Source organism: Trachypithecus francoisi, unplaced genomic scaffold (assembly GCF_009764315.1).
Source record: "Trachypithecus francoisi isolate TF-2019V2 unplaced genomic scaffold, Tfra_2.0 Lachesis_group13, whole genome shotgun sequence".
Lineage (NCBI taxonomy): Eukaryota > Metazoa > Chordata > Mammalia > Primates > Cercopithecidae > Trachypithecus > Trachypithecus francoisi.
In genome coordinates, this window is record NW_022681458.1 from 18,280,759 (window position 1) to 18,294,692 (window position 13,934).

Here is a 13,934-nt window from a genome sequence, read left to right on the forward strand (position 1 = left end):
TTGCAGTGAACTGAGATCGTGCCACTGCACTCCAGCCTGAGCAAAAAAAAAAAAAAAAAAAAAAAAAACAAGAGTCTGATAATTCGGTCCTTCTATAATTCATGAGCATGACGACTGGGTGCTCACGGGCACTTGTGAGATGTGCCACCCTCTGAACCTTGTTACAACATCAGCACTTTACCCATCTGATCTGAAGGACAAAAAAAAAAGATTCTGAAGCCAGGTGCGGTGGCTCACACCTGTAATCCCAGCATTTTGGGAGGCTGAGGTGGGTGGATCGCCTGAGGTCAGGAGTTCGAGACCAGCCTGGCCAACATAGTGAAATCCCGCCTCTACTAAAAATACAAAAAATTAGCTGAGTGTAGTGGCGGGTGCCTGTAATCCCAGTTACTAGGGAGGCTGAGGCAGGAGAATCGCTTGAACCCAGGAGGCAGAGGTTGCAGATCATGCCAGTGCATTCCAGTCTGGGCGAAAAGAGCAAAACTCCATCTCAAAAAAAAAAAAAAAAAAATTCTGATAATTGTCTCCCTTCCATAGGAATTTCTCCCAGGAAAGAAATATCACCCCAATTCAGTTCCATATCAGAATTACTCTCCTCCATATTCCCTTCAGAGAGACTGGAAAACAGAAAAACAGTCACTCTTCACATGCATCTGTAATAATTTGATTTCAGTTCCTATTTTCTTCCATTTGACCCATATTTATACCTTTCAGATACTTAAGATTTAATAATAAGTGTAAATACTGTGAAAAAAAGTCATGTGATTGCACATTAAATGGAAAGCACTTATAAACTGACGGTAGTAAAATCCTAGCCTAGCGAAACAGACCTAAAACAATATTTGACTATATTTGAATTTTACTTAATGAGCTATCCATGGTGAACATATTACTTCCAGTTTCATAATAAGTTTATAGTTTTAGTAATTCTGCCATTAGTGCCTGGCTCAGCACTTTCTCATTTTAGCTCTCCAATTCTCTTCCAATCTGAGGAGCTAAATACTTTGCTCCTGGGTTTTTGTTTTTGTTTTTTCGAGATAGGGTCTTGCTCTGTCACCCAGGCTATAGTGTCATGGTGCAATCATAGCTTACTCCAACCTCCAACTCCTGGGCTCAAGTGCTCCTCCTGCCACAGCCTCCCAAAGCACTGGGATTACAAGCACATGCCATGGGGCCCTGCTAATTTTTAAAATTTTTAGTAGAGATGAGGTCCAGCTTTGTTGCCAGTCTGGTCTCGAACTTCTGGGCTCAGGCATTCCTCCTGTCTCAGCCTCCCAAAGTGCTGGGATTACAGGTGTGTGCCACCACACTTGGCCAACTTCTCAGTATTTTTATCAACATGGTCACTTGGCCAATTCCTCAGTATTTTTATCAACATGGTCTTCACCCTCCTCCCTCAACTGGATTCTCCCAAACATGCAGCTTTTTAAACTAAAATGAGTCTAACTAACAGCAGAATCAACAAGGAATGCAAACAAATCAGCAAGAATAAAACAAACAATCCCATCAAAAAGTGGGCTAAGGAAATGAATAGATAATTCTGAAAAGAAGAGATACAAATGCCCAACAAACATATGAAAAAATGCTCAACATCACTAATGATCAGGGAAATGCAAATCAAAATCATAATGCAATATCACCTTACTCCTACAAGAATGGCCATAATCAAAAATTCAAAAAATAATAGATGTCGGTGTGGATGTAGTGAAAAGGGAACATTTTCACACTGCTGGTAGGAATGTAAACTAATACAACCACTAGGGAAAACTGTAGAGATTCCTTAAAGAATTAAAAGTAGAACTACCATTTGATCCAGCAATCCCACCACTGGGTATCTACCCAGAGGGAAGGAAGTCATTATATGAAAAATATACATGCACACACATGTTTATAGCAGCACAATTTGCAATTGCAAAAATAGGGAACCAGCCCAAATGCCCATCAGTCATTGAGTGGATAAGGAAATTGTTATATATATATATATATTATATATATATATACACCATGGACTACTACTTAGCCATAAGAAGTAATGAAATAATGGCATTTGCAGTAATCTGGATGGAACTGGAAACTACTATTCTAAGTGAAGTAATTCAGGAATGGAAACCCAAACGTCATATATTCTCACTCATAAGTAGGAGCTAAGTTATGAGGACACAAAGGCATTAAGAATGATACAATGGACTTTGGGGACTCAGGGGAAAGAGCAGGAGAGGGGTGAGGAATAAAAGACTACATATTGGGTAGAGTATACACTGCTGCAGTGATGGGTGCACCAAAATCTCAGAAATCACCACTAAAGAACTTATTCATGTAACCAAATACCACCTGTTTCCCAAAAACCTATGGAAATAAAAAAAATAACATGAGTCTATAGCAGAATAGCAGAATATATATAAAATAGCTAGCTGCAAAAAAAAAAAAAAAAGCTTTTGCTATAGAAACTGATGCCTATGTGAACTGAGCATAATGAGGACACTTATCACACGAAAATTTTCATCTATCCATAAACTCTGGTATAACTTGTCATCAGAGAATTGCTATATTATAATCGGCTGGCACAGAGAAATAGATTCATTATAGAGTATTAGAAACTTTATTTTGAAAATTGGATTTTACTTGTAATTCAATAGCAGTATTCTTGAAAGTAATCAATTCCTATTCTAGTGGAAAATGTAGTCATTTCATAAATAAAAGGAATACCAGAAACAAAACTCAAATGACCTCTACAGGATTATTATTTCAGGAAGTTCTTAACTCAAAGCCACTTCCCTTGCGTTAGCATCTCAAGCAATAACAAGAAACATTGCTTAAAGTAAGCTAATAATTGTAGTCATTTTATGTACATACCAACAGTGTGAATGGCTTTCCTATAGGGCATTAGGCCAAAATTGTACTGAAAAACTCCCCTGGCATGAAACAGGGGCAAAGCAAACCCCATGATCTTCTGTAGTTTATCTTGAGCAGTTCTAATCCATGAGCCTTTGGGGTTGTCAACTTGTTTGAACAGTTCATTTTCACCAAAAGAAAACACTGGGACCAGAGAGGCGCTGCAACAACAAAGGGGACAGGTGAGAATATTCAATGAAAAGGATTCAAATAACTTATTCTGTTTAGCTGACTCTTGCAACACATTCTGAAAAAATTTTTAAATGTGCCCAAGCCTTCCTGTATTGCTAACTTCACGTTCACTGAAACTGTCTTAAACTTGACATTCTTTAGGGAGGAATTTCAGCAGGCTAGCCATTGATGGGATTTTATTCTATAGAAAATTAGGGTTCCAGGAAGCTTCTCTTTTATCTATAGCTTTGGCCACTGTTGATGTGGCTGGAAAATCACACTGTGTGTATAGAATGTTGGTGTTTGTTGTTGTTCTTGTTGTTTTGTTTTAGAGTTAAGTTTAATTGCTGAATGTCATGGCATTGAGCTACTGTAGTAAAAAGGTCATATTCCATTCCCCAAGAACATCCACACCTGCTTTTACTGTCAGATGGATTTGGAGGAGGTCTTTAAGAGCTAGAAAATCACCTTACTGCTTTGTGGTTTGTTTAATAATGTCTTTACTTTGCTGACCCACTACTTTATATAAAAAAAAAAAAAAAGCCACTTACCCATGGGTCAAAGCAATTTTAACAAATCCTTTCCGCTGGCGGATGAACAGAGTGGACTTTCCAGGATGGGCATCCAGTGATTCTTTTGCACCCCCAAGGACAATGACAGAGATGTTTCCACCTCCCTCCTTGCTTACCACATAGGACACACTTTTCTTGGAAACTGAAACTAGCCCTTAGTAAATAAAACAAAAAGTTTAACTAGTTATCCTTTTAAAAAAAAATTACAATGTTTTATCATAATATTCCATGACAATAGTAAACATTTAACAAAATTTCCTACACTGCTTACCTTTGGAGCACTTTGTAAGTTTGTAATTTTTCATAGTCAAATCTTTAGTAATGTATTCTATTAATAAGTTAACATTTTGGCAGGTGGTGGGCTAGGTCTTTAAAATACCATTCAGTCATTAGTAGGTTTACCACTTGTTTGTTTAGGTAGGCTGTGCACTGCTGAACTCTACAGGACACCATTTATATTGCATTCTGAGTAAAAGGATCCCCTGCCCCTGGAGTTGTTCAGTGCACAACCTGCTCAGCTGTATGTGGTGGCCTTGATATTTATCCTGGCAAAGTTTTACACAGAACCAAAAAGTATATTCTCCAAGAGGCTGCAGTGGATTTTCTGAATATACAATGGCCTGTTTTCAGATATTCTATATGGATCATTATTTTCCAAACCTGGATTTATAATATAAATGTGATAGCATTTGGCTGTGTCCCCGCCTAAATCTCATCTTGAATTGTAACTCCCACAATTCCTTCATGTCATGGAAGGGACCAAGTTGGAGGTAACTGACTCGTGAGGGCAGGTCTTTCTCATGCTGTTCTCATGATAGTGAATAAGTCCCATGAGATCTGATTGTTTTATAAAGAGGAGTTTCCCTGCACAAGCTCTCTCTTTGTCTGCCGCCATCCATGTAAGATGTGACTTGCTCCTCCTTGCCTTCTGCCATGATTATGAGGCCTCCCCAACCATGTAGAACTATAAGTCTTTCAAACCTCTTTTTCTTCCCACTCTTGGAATGTCTTTATCAGCAGTGTGAAATGAACTGATACAAAGTGGTTAAAAAAAAAAAATCAAGACATTTGACAACCTAGATCAGTTGCCAGATCTCTACATGTTTCCAATATGGATAGTCTGCCTTTGGTAAATTGTTCATTTAAAACAGTTTGATAATTGTTCAGTCTGTATTTCAGGCTTTCCCATGTAAAAATAACTTAAAAGATTTCTTTTCAGATTTCACATGTTCTGCATACTGAGGAAAATATAGGAAAGAATAAAGACAAAAATACAAACCATTCTTGAACTACATTTCAGAAATAATCACTTTTTAATGTCTTATGTGTCTTTCCATTCTGGGTTTTATCCATTTTTATTTAGTCATAATAGAATGTGTTAGACAGGCTTTATAAAGACATAGCATATCTCATCTCTTGAAGAAAATGGTATGCTAATTTTACTATGGGTTTCTATTATGGGAGGAATTATGACAGGATTCTGAATGACCCACTGCCCTCTTAAGAGGCAGAGGATGCTGGGTTAGAGGTAGGGAGCCTGAGCCTGCCTAGATGGGTTTGAACCTTCACTGAGGTCAAGGCATGCCATTCTGCTCTGTGTGAACCTGAGTGAGAGTTGGGTGCATCTCTTCCACCAGGAAGAGGGCCTCTTGGGTTTCCACACCCCTAGCTCTCCTAGCTTGCCTCTGGCCACTTCTCAGTTTTCCCTTAGTTTCCTTGTCTTCAGGCCATCTTTCAATGCTGTTATTTCTTAGGGGTCCTTCCTTATCTCTCTTGTCCTCTAACCTCATCTACACCCATGGATTCAAATACCATTTATGTATGCTGAGTTCTCCCAAATCCATCTGTCAGGAGATCTTCCTCCTGAGGTTCCAGGCTCATATCTCCAATTGCCCAATTGACATATCTACATTGACAGCTCTAAGACACCTCGAACTACATGTCTCCAAACCAAATGCATTAAATTCTCCCTCAAAGTGGTCCCTCTTCCAACATTACTTATCAAGGTGAATGGGACCATCATCTACCTGGTCAAAACACAGCTTCTTCCATATGTAGCCACCTTCTCCTTTCTTAGCCACCACATTCATTTGAAAGCATTTATTGAGCATTTGCCATAGGCCAGGTACAGGGCTAGATGTTGATAATAATGACAAAATACAGTTGCTGCCTTCATGAGGATGAATCAATCACTAAGTCTTAGTGACTCTATCAGATATTTTTGATATTAATCTCCTCTTCTGTATCTCCAGTGCCATTGCCACTGTTAGCTTAGCCCTTATCACCTCTCCATTCATCACCCAACAGGTCCCTTCCATCATCAGTCTCCAGGCCTACCTGCCTGTAACCACTTTCCAAGCTGCTGCCTGAACTATCTTTCTATTACACCAAATCCATCAGATCCCTCCTTTGCTCAAAATCCCTCCAAGTTCCCTATGGCTTATCTACAAGATAAAACCTAAAGTTCTCTGTATGGTATATATGGCTCTTGTGATCTGATCCTGTTACCTGTCCAAGCTTAAGGGGTAAACAGAAAGGAGCATGAACCTGAAACACAGTTGGCTCTGGCTGACACCTGCTAGGTATAGATATACACAAAATGGGACAAGAGGAATGGGTTGGAGGTGGGATTTAAAAGAACTCACAGATGCAGAATCCTCTTGCGTAAGAGCAAAACCAAGTGCTGTCAGCAAAGGCCCTCTGAAGCCCTATGGTTCCATACTACATGAGGTCTGGTGCCTATGTCTGTCAGTCTTTCACTCCCAGAGAGGCAGCCACCTGGGCAGGCACAGTCAAGAGGGGCAGCCTTGGACCAAGGGCTGTCCTAGGAATCTGGTTCTGGGAAGTATAGATAACTCTCTAGACTTAGAGACAAGGATAGTCCAAACCTCCACTGGCTGAAAGTTTGAATATTTCTATTTACCTTTTAGGGAAAGGAACGTTGTACCACAGAAAATAATTCATGATGTCAGAAACCAGTGATTGCTGGGCTCAGTGGCTCATGCCTGTAATCCCAGCAGTTTGGGAGGCCAAGGCGGGCGGATCAACTGAGGTCGGAACTTCCAGACCAGCCTGACCAACATGGAGAAACCCCATCTCCGCTAAAAATACAAAATTAGCCGGGGGTTGGGGAGCATGCCTGTAATCCCAGCTGCTTGGGAGGCTGAGGCAGGAGAATCACTTGAACCTGGGAACTGGAGATTGCTGTGAGCCAAGATCACGCCATTGTTCTCCAGCCTGGGCAACAAGAGCGAAACTCCCTCAAAAACAAAAGCAAAACAAACAAACAAACAAACAAAAAACAAAGAAACCAGTGATTGCAAACAGGTTTCCTCTCCAAAGCCAACTCTAGTAAACTGCAGTGGCTGTAGGGGCACTATACGGAGAAAGATTCCAAGATGGAGTATATGCGTCTGATATGGCCATGGAGAAGGGGGTACCCACATCTCTTGGGCCATGAATTTGCCAAATCTTCTCTTAACTATACGACTCAAACTCACCTGCAGCAATGCTTTGAATAAGCAAACACTTCAAATATGTTTCTGTGCTTTTGTGAAACTTAAACATTTTTCCCTGTAATTTTCTTCCTTTTATAAAACTCTAAAACAATGTATACAAAACAAGGAGGAGAAGTAATTCCCCCCATCAAACCTTTGGTGGTTAAGAAGGGGATAGTGCACCCTCCGCAGGCCAGATGCGGGATAGCTTAGAGGGTTTAGTGCGCCCTCTAGTGTGCCCCGTGGACCAGGCTGGACTTTGAAAACAGAAACAGAATCTGAAAATCCAGCCGTGAATCCTGGTCCTTGGGTGCTTAGTGATATCCTACCAGGTATATAATGACAATAATCACTTGAGAAATTCATAAGACGTAATAAAAATCTAGAAAACCATGAACAATTCTTTTTTTTCTTTCTTTCTTTTTTGAGACGTAGTCTCGCTCTGTCACCCAGGCTGGAGTGCAGTGGCACGACGTTGGCTCACTGCAACATCCATCTACTGGGTTCAAGCAGTTCCCCCACCTCAGCCTTCTGAGTAGCTGGGATTACAGGCGCCTACTATCATGCCCTAATTTTTGTATTTTTAGTAGAAACGGGGTTTCACTATGTTGGCAAGGCTGATCTCGAACTCCTGACCTCAAGTGCTCCAGCCCACCTCCGCCTCCCAAAGTACTGGGATTACAGGCATGAGCCACTGCTCTCATTTCTTTGTATTTATTTTTTTAATTGTGATTGGGTCTCACTCTGTCACCCAGGCTGGAGTGCAGGGGCGCCATCTCCAGTAACTGCAGCCTTGGCCTCCCAAGCTTAGGTGATCCTTCCCCCTCAGCCTCCCGAGTAGCTGGGACTACAGATGTGTGCCACCATGCCCAGCTAATTTTTGCATTTTTTGTAGAGACAGAGTTTTCCCATGTGGCCCAGGCTGGTCTCAACCTCCTGGGCTCAAGAGATCTACCCACCTCAGCCTCCTAAAGTGCTGGGATTACAGGCGTGAGCCACCGCGCCCGGCCTGGACTCTTATTTCTGAGCCAAGTTATTTTTAATCTAGGAAGACAGCAAGTTGAATACGTTTAGTTTTATCGCTGCTGATACTTCAAGACACAACGAAAGACATTTTCCATTTCTAGTATTCGTAACAGCGTGCACGGTGCCTCTCCAAGGCAAGTAAGTGATTTGTCACTTACTTGATCCATGTTTTCTTCTTCTACATCTGAATACACAAAATGCATTCATTACTTTATTTGATCATTGTGTTAATATTCATTGAACATTTCTATGTTCCAGACACCATGCTGGATACTTAAGATGGAACAGAAAAGAAGACACAGTTTGTGTCTTTCTGACACTTACAGTCCAGTGGGGGAGGCCAGGAAACACCCAGACCACATAGGAAGTGCCAGATGAGGATAAAACAGGTTTTACTCTAAGAGACCATAAACACACATGGGCCTGTGAGGAAATGTTCTGTGTGCTCCTGCTACCCCAAAGCACTGTGGAAGCAGTGATCTGCCATCACTTACCAATACTCATCATATACTCTCGGAAGACAGGACACCAGAACCAAAGTGGCAGCACATGAAGATATGAAGTAAAGCCAGGAAACAGCTCCTTGAAGTCGGAATAATTTGTAGAAAAATTCCCAAAGGCTCCAGTCGCCAATATTCCATGGGGGTGAAAACCAAATATATAGTTGTGACTTGGATCCAAATCTTGAGTTTTGATGAGCTACGGCACATTCATATTGAGATTTAAAAAAAAAAGAAAATTCCCTTATTATTTTCCAATGAGAAACAAAAGGACTAGTTTTTGTGTCAAGAGACAATGGAGAACATGACTCATTTTTGTTCCCTGGGTTGGAGCTGTTTCCAAATTTCCAAACCATCTTTTGAGCCCAGATTCCTTTATATACAGCCTTCTAGATTTTATCAAGTCAGCTTACAGTTCATTTAGTCATTGGAATCAAATTGCAGCCTTTCTCCCTGCTATGATTTGAATGTGTCCCTCAAAAGTAAGTGTTTAAAAATTTAATCCCCAATGCAACAGTGTTGGAGGTGGGGCCTAATGAGAGGTGATTAGGAATGAAAGCAGAGTTAATGGATTAATGCCATTATCATAGAAGGGGGTTTGCTATCTTGGGAATAAGTTCCTTAAAAAAGAATGAATTCAACCCCCTCTTGCTCTTTCTTGGCCTCTCCTGCCCTTCCACCTTGCGCTGTGGGCTGTTGGCAGCAGGAAGGCTCTTGCCAGATACCAACATCTTTGGTATTGGCCTTCCCAGCCTCCACAGCTGTGAGAAATAAATTTGTTTTCTTTATAAATTACCTAGTCTTTGGTATTCTGTTTTAGCAGCACAAAACAGACTGAGACACCCCCTCTGAAAAAGAAGCGTGAGATGTATGTGATGAAAACAAATTTCCACTTTTCTCCTAACTCAACATAATACTTTTTAAAACAATTGTACTCACATGAATTGGAAAATAGTCCTTAAAGTGTTTCCAAAGAGTCCAATTTCTGATCCAGCTGGATCTCCTGCCTCCTTGCTCTGGGGTATGCCAGTCAAAGTAAAGCCACGTCAAATAAGGGATGTAAAGGAACCAATAGTTGTGTATGATCAGCATCACAGTGATTGCAATGGACATCTGTGCTGTAAGAAAAGAAAAAGTCTCATGGAATAGTGTCTGTTAGTATCTGCTCGCTGCAGTGGTCCATGGCAGGGGGATTAATACATACAAGATATGTTAAACCGAGCCTCAGTTCAGGTAAGGTAATACAACAAGACAGTGATGACATAGTATTATTTAACATTTATTGGATGCTTACTATATGCCAAGTATTGTGTTATGGACCCTGCCAAGCTATTTTTATTTAATCCTCATATAGCCACATACCAATAAAGTAGCCATAGTACTCTTTTTAGTTTTGAAGGCGAGGTGGAAGGAATGGGTAGAGGAAACACCGAGCCATAATGTTCTTTCTAAAGAAGAGAAAATGGAAGCTTATAGAGGGGTTGAGTTGCCCAAGCCACACAGCATATAAGTGGTTGATCTGTCTGAATTTAAAGTCTAACTACTTAGTCATAGCTTTACATCACCTCCCCTCTGTGAAGGATCATCACTGACAGGAGGGATGTGGAGAATTTCCTACTACAGGAAATCCTATCTTCCTATCTTGACCGAGCAACCATTATTCATGTGTCCACAAAGAAGGCCCATTCTAGCAACAAACTTCATTTTCAGGAACTCTACTGTCAGAGACTGAAATAGCAAAGGTGGGACTCTTCAGATCTTAGCATGCATCACTTCTTGCAACATTTGATAATGAGAGAGCAATCCTAATTATTTATGTGCCTAATAACATAGCTTCAAAATACACAGGGCAAAAACTGTCAAAACTTGACTTGGGTGGTATTGACAAGAATGGTTACCTTCAAGTAACACATGCAGCTCACCTATACGTTTTTTAAATGTCTATGTTATATACTACAATTTAAAAATTACGAAAAGAGAAACATGCTAACAAGAGAAAGAGGATGTACATGAAGACATAAAGCCTGGCACATAGTACATCTTCACTAAATGCCAGCTACTATGACTTTAAGGAGTGCTGTTGCTGCTTTCTCTTCTATAACACACTGTAGTCTCCTATCTGGGGTTCGTTTCCACTCCCAAACTCTTACCTACTGCCAATCAACTTTGTTAAAGACAACCCTGTCCCCAAGTTATCCACCAAAGTGGATAGTAGATAAATAGCACCTTAATCTATTGTTGAAATATACACATATCTACTGACATATATGTTTTACCAAAAACAGAACATTTATTTATATTTTTTCTTTTCTTTTTTTTTTTGAGATGGAGTCTCGCTCTGTTTCCCACACTAGAGTGCATGGGTGCAATCTCGGCTCACTGCAGCCTCCACCTCCTGGGTTCAAGCGATTCTCCTGCCTCAGCCTTCCAGGTAGCTGGGATTACAGGCGCGCACCACCACGCCCAGCTAATTTTTGTATTTTTTAGTAGAGACAGGGTTTCACCACATTGGCTAGTCTGGTCTCAAACTCCTGACTTCAAGTGACCCACCCACCTCAGCCTCCCAAAGTGTTGGGATTACAGGCGTGAGCCACCGCGCCTAGCCTATTTATATTTCCTGATACAGATAAATCAATACATTTCTCAGATATATCACTGAACCCAGTCAGGAAATGGACTTGCTGCTCTCTCCAGAGTTGGTTAAAGTTTAAAAGACTGGATGAAAGGTTAAGAGAGCATGTGTCCTCCACACCTCTGTGGGGTACCTGTTTCCTTCTGGACCCGCCAGAAAAGTTTTCATGAGTCCAAAGCACGCTGTAAAGAGTGCCTTCTGCCCTCATTCCTACCAGGATCATTCTATTTTGCTTCCTTTGCTTTCTTCTATCAAGATCTGAGTACTGATGATTTGCCACTATTGGTTAGTTATTTGTTTATTTTGATAAGATGTGCAAAAATATGACAGGAAACTTACGTGGGCTTCATTTTTTTGTATTCAAAGTTTGATCAGGTACGTGGGCCTCGTTTTTTTGTATTCAAAGTTTGATCAGGTAAGCTACAGTGAAACAGGGAAGGGAAAGAGCAGTTATTGAGTGGAGAGCCATTCTCCTTCCCTGCATATGGAGCATCTCGTTTATTCCTCCTTGCAACCCCCAAGGTACACGTTACTGCCCCATTTTACAGTTGTAGAAACTGAGGCTCAGGACAACATGATGAAACCCCATCTCTACTAACAATACAAAAATTAGCTGGGCATGGTGGCGGGCACCTGTAATCCCAGTTACTCAGAAGGCTGAGGCAGGAGAATGACACGAACCCGGGAGGAGGCAGAGCTTGCAGTGAGCCCAGATGATGCCACTGCACTCCAGCCTGGGCAACAAAGCGAGACTCCATCAGAAAGAAAAGAAAAGAAAAGAAAAGAAAAGAAAAGAAAGAAAGAAAGGAAAGAAGTAAAGAAGGAAAGAAGGAAGGAAAGAAAGAAAGAAAGAAAGAAAGAAAGAAAGAAAGACAGAAAGACAGAAAGAAAGACAGAAAGAAACTAAGAAACTGAGGCTCAGGAAATTTGAGTGTCCAAATGATTTGCAGCTGGATCTGCCTAATCCTTAAACCCATGCACTTTTTCACAAAGCCACACTGTCCTCCAGCTAATGGTAATAACACTGTAGACCAACTTATTATAGGTGCATAAGCAGGTTCATAAGCATAAAGAAGCAGGCAAGTGGGAGGTTCTGTTTTCCTTTCTACAAAGATGGAAAAACTGACACCAAAAGCAAACTCACCTAATTTTAATCACAGAGTGAGCCAGGAACAGATCCAAAAATAATGTCCCCAAGCTACTAATTCAATATTCCACTAACCGACCCCTGAATACCTGAATACATGCTGCATATCTCTTTAATGCTCATTACATGTTTTGCATCAAAAGAAGAAAACACAGTCAGGAGCAATGGCTCATGCCTGTAATCCCAGCACTTTGCAAGGCTGAGGTGGGTGAATACCTGAGGTCAGGAGTTCGAGACCAGCCTGGCCAACATAGAGAAATCCAGTCTCTACTAAAAATACAAAAATTGGTGGGGTGTGGTGGCGGGCGCCTGTAGTCCCAGCTATTTGGGAGGTTAAGGCAGGAGAATCTCTTGAACCGAAGAGGTGGAATTTGTAGTGAGCCAAGATCATGCCATTGCACTCCAGGTTGGGCAACGAGAGAGACTCTGTCTCAAAAAAAAAAAAAAAAAAGGAAGAAGAAGAAGAAAACACTATAAAAACTAGGTGACTAGATAACTTCTCTTTTCTATACATGCTATATATCTCTTTAATGTTCATTACATGTTTTGCATATATAATAGTTAAAATGTAGGTCTGGAATTGAACTGCTAATCGGAATTTGCCACTGACAAGCTTCCTGACCTGGGACAAATTCTATATGAGCTCTTGATCCTCAATTGCGCTGCCAGTAAAATGGGCTTGTGACAGTTCATGTTTCCAAACGCCACAAAGGGAATAAGTAACATAAGGGTATACAGTGCTTGGCACAGAACTACCAGTCATCAAATGCGAGCCACTGTTATAATAACTTTCTTTACTATTACAAATTTGGAGAATGCAAAATGTAGATGCAGACAGGACATCAGGCAAGTTCCTGTCACTCAACAAAAACTACTTGTAAAATTTTCCTTTTGGACTTTTTTTCCCCTGTGAACAGATTATGTTTCCTTAATATGGCTGATCACACGTTTTTTAAAGTTTTGTATTTTATCACTTACAGTTATTTCACATTAGCTGTTTGGTATTACAATGTTATTTTTAATGACTGATCAACATTCCATTGATTGTCAGTGTTAATTCAACCCTTCTCTTCATTTTAAACATCTGTGATTCTAACAATTTTTCTCTATAAATGTAATCTTGCATAAAGTTTCCCCACATTTTGATTTACTTCCATAAGATAATAAGAAGTAAAATACGGTTAGGCATGGTGGCTCACGCTTGCAATCCCAGCACTTTGGGAGGCCAAAGCAGGTGGATCATGAGGTCAGGCGTTTGAGACCAGCCTGGCCAACATGGTGAAACCCCGTCTCTACTAAAAATACAAAAATGAGCTGGGCATGGTGGCAGGCGCCTATAATCCCAGATATTTGGGAGGCTGAGGCAGGAGAATCATTTGAATCTAGGAGGCAGAGGTTGCAGTGAGCCGAGACTGTACCATTGCACTCTGGCCTGGGCGACAGAGCGAGACTCTGTCTCAAAAAAAGAAAAAAGTAAAATACTGGATGGCTAAGCAG

General features: G+C 40.8%; 1 protein-coding gene and 1 non-coding gene across 3 annotated transcripts in view; one reads left to right on the forward strand and one right to left on the reverse strand.

Annotated features, from left to right (window-relative positions):
* Positions 1-13,934, reverse strand: part of MOGAT1 (monoacylglycerol O-acyltransferase 1) — a 41,429-nt gene that overhangs the window by 14,186 nt on the left and 13,309 nt on the right. The window contains exons 1-5 of one of the 2 annotated variants that reach the window (XM_033230068.1): positions 10,021-10,130; positions 9,598-9,776; positions 8,653-8,857; positions 3,615-3,789; positions 2,854-3,053 (exon numbers count right to left, since the gene is read on the reverse strand). In XM_033230068.1, coding sequence (XP_033085959.1) covers positions 2,854-3,053; positions 3,615-3,789; positions 8,653-8,857; positions 9,598-9,771 — 754 coding nt within the window. In that variant the 5' untranslated portion in view covers positions 9,772-9,776; positions 10,021-10,130. Of the gene's footprint in view, positions 1-2,853; positions 3,054-3,614; positions 3,790-8,652; positions 8,858-9,597; positions 9,777-10,020; positions 10,131-13,934 lie in introns of those variants that run through there. The other variant, XM_033230067.1, reaches the window with a different exon arrangement.
* LOC117095540 lies at positions 87-191 on the forward strand. Its single transcript, XR_004442068.1, has one exon. It is a non-coding gene; the product is annotated as a small nucleolar RNA U13 (small nucleolar RNA).